General features: G+C 47.7%; 1 protein-coding gene across 1 annotated transcript in view; it reads right to left on the minus strand.

The window, feature by feature from the left end:
- Window positions 1-700: 700 nt before the first annotated feature.
- Window positions 701-2,760, minus strand: part of AK9 (adenylate kinase 9) — a 62,736-nt gene continuing 60,676 nt past the window's right edge. The window contains 1 exon segment of the mRNA XM_009072485.1: window positions 701-903. Within this exon segment, the coding sequence (XP_009070733.1) occupies window positions 701-903 (203 nt within the window).

The raw sequence follows: 2,760 nt of genomic DNA on the forward strand, positions 1-2,760 counted from the left end.
CCTGTGCGGTGCGCTGTGCCTGTTCCTATGTGCTGTGCCTGTTCAGCGCGCTGTGCCTGTTCAGTGCACTGTGCCTGTTCAGCACGCTGTGCCTGTTCAGTGCACTGTGCCTGTTCCTGCCACCCTCCTGGGAAAGCCCTTTCTCTAATCTCCAGCCTAACCCTCTCCCGATACACCTTCCTGCCGTTCCCCCGCACCCTGTGACTGCTCACCACAGAGAACACATCAGTGCCTGACCCTCCACTGCCCCTCGAGAGGAAACTGTACTATGAGGTCTCCTCTCGGCCTCCCTTTCTCCAGGCTGAACGAGCCAAGTGACCTTAGCCACTCCTCACATCGCTTCTCCTCCAGGCCCTTCACCATCTGCCCCAGCCCTGGCAGTGTTCAAGACCAGGCTGGATGATGCCTTGGAACGGCCTGGTCCAGTGGGAGATGTCCCTGCCCATGGCAGGGGGACTGGGACTGAATGAGCTTTAAGGTCCATCCCAGCCCTTTAACATACCATGATTCTTAGCCCTCCTTTGGACGCTAATAGCTTATCAACTTCTGACTTGAAACAGACTTTATTTCTAAGTTCCTGTGGTTAACAAACTGGTCTCAGAAGATGTGACATCATTCACAGTCCACGCTCTAGCCATGCTGGCTGATGGCAACACTCCATGGATCATCAGAAGCATGGGGAGGGCACACACAGCCCATGCTACACAAGACCAGGCCGGATGTCCTTCAGGGACAGAAAGACCTGCAGCTTGCTGTTGAGGCCTTGGGGCCGACACCTTGGCTCCTGGTATGGTCCTGCTGCGGCAGCCCCCAGGGCAGGGATGAGCTGGCAGTGCTCCATGAACCACGACAGCTTCCTCTGGTACATCTGCCTCACGGGCTCGGAGCTCCGGGGGTTGTGTGCTGCAAGAGGTTAAGCAGCATGTTAGTGTTCCCTGTCAGCTTTGTGGAAATGCATTACAGAAGTTTTCAAAGGGACCAAGTTTACCCCTGATGTTGTCACCCTTGGTACAGCTAAACCTTCTGTGGGCTGTGCCCATTGGTGCCAAACCAACACATACCAAGTCTGGCATTTCAGAGGTTCCTAACTCCCAAGGGTAATGATACTCCAAAAGATCAGGTTGCTGTAATCAAAGAAACAACCACCACACTCAGCTGCCATCAACTTCCCATTCCTCATGCTGTGAGGGGCTGGTGAAAGTCCAGGCAATGACAAATTTGGGTAGTGCAGCACGTCCCCTGAGGTGGCAGAGCCTGGGGATAGCCCAGGCATGGCATGGCTGGCACTGAGCCACCTTGGCACAGCTGTTCTATGGCCTAAATGTTTTGCCCATAAAAAGTGAAGTGACCCATGACTCAGAGGAGGAAGGAAGGTTTCTCTCTGCCCTAAGCTCTGTCTTGACCTACATTAATATTGAGTGCCAGTCCTCAGCGTGCACTTTATTATTTTAATTGTTACACCCAGGCAAAGGGGAAGGAGTGATTTAAGACAGCCAAATCATAACCATTCTTTTCCTGTGGACAGTACTTTATATCTCATTACAAAAATTGGACAGCATGAAGAACTATGCTATGAGACACTTCAGCCCACTAGCTTTAAATTGTAGACTGCTGCAGTTAACAGCTTCGGAGAGATTTTTCAAGCATAGCTGTATTAGAGCTCTTACAGGAGTCAAGCGTGAAGGGCACTCAATCACTCTAGTGATGTATGGTTTACTACTCTTTTTGCAGGAGTAAATCTGTCTGTATTCATGGTTGATCACCTGTACCTTCTAAGATACTGAAAGCAATCTGGTGTCGTGAGAAAAGCTCAAAGAGCAACTAAACCACTGTTTCCTGCCCCCTGTTTAAATGTGAGATTGGAGAGTGATGTATCTGCAGACAGAAATAGGACAAAAAATGTTTCCCAGGGACCACAGTGTGAAGCACTTTGTTCAAATTTTTGATCAAAAATAGCATGACTACTCTGAAGAGATTCACAGTAATAAATAATGCTGTATTTACACAGAATCACAGCATCACAGAATGGGTAAGGTTGGAAGGGACCACAGTGAGTCAGATGGTCCAGCCTCCCTGCTCAAGCAGGGCCATCCTGAAGCACATGGCTCAGGATGGTGTCCAGACAGTTCTTGAGTATCTCCAGTGAGGGAGAATCTACAATCTCTCTGGGCAGCCTGGTCCAGTGCACAGTCACCTGCACAGTAAAGAAGTTCTTCTTTATGTTCAGGTGATCTGTCAGTGTATGGGAATGCTATAGCTTAAAGTTGGAAGCAGTTCTCCCTGGTGTTAGAAGATAACTTGTTTTCCTGGATTCCTATGGTCAAACTGTTTGGTACTGCATGAGGCAAAGAGATTTGTGCACTTGCATAACCTTTCTGGTTCATCATCCAGTGCTAATAATGACTTATTGATGCAATATAAAAGCAAAGAATTCCTAGCAAGGGCATCATTGTGTTAGCAAAGCTGTGCTGACAACAGAATGAAAACAGCCTCTGTGGATGGAACACACTGCAGTATAAAAGCAATTTGGTGGCTTAAAAACTGTATGTTTATGCAGGGACTTATCATGTGCCTACCCTGTTCTGTGCTCTTCCCTTACAAAGCTATGCTAGTAACAAATCTGTGATAGTTCAAGAAAATTCTGGAGGGCTCTGGAACCATGAGGAAACACAGGATGTGAAGAACTTCGAACAAGTAATAAAGATTGCTATTATCTAAAAGAATAACTAAAAATTTAAAATATATAAGGCAAGGAGAGGT

Source organism: Acanthisitta chloris, unplaced genomic scaffold (genome assembly GCF_000695815.1).
Source record: "Acanthisitta chloris isolate BGI_N310 unplaced genomic scaffold, ASM69581v1 scaffold104, whole genome shotgun sequence".
NCBI lineage: Eukaryota > Metazoa > Chordata > Aves > Passeriformes > Acanthisittidae > Acanthisitta > Acanthisitta chloris.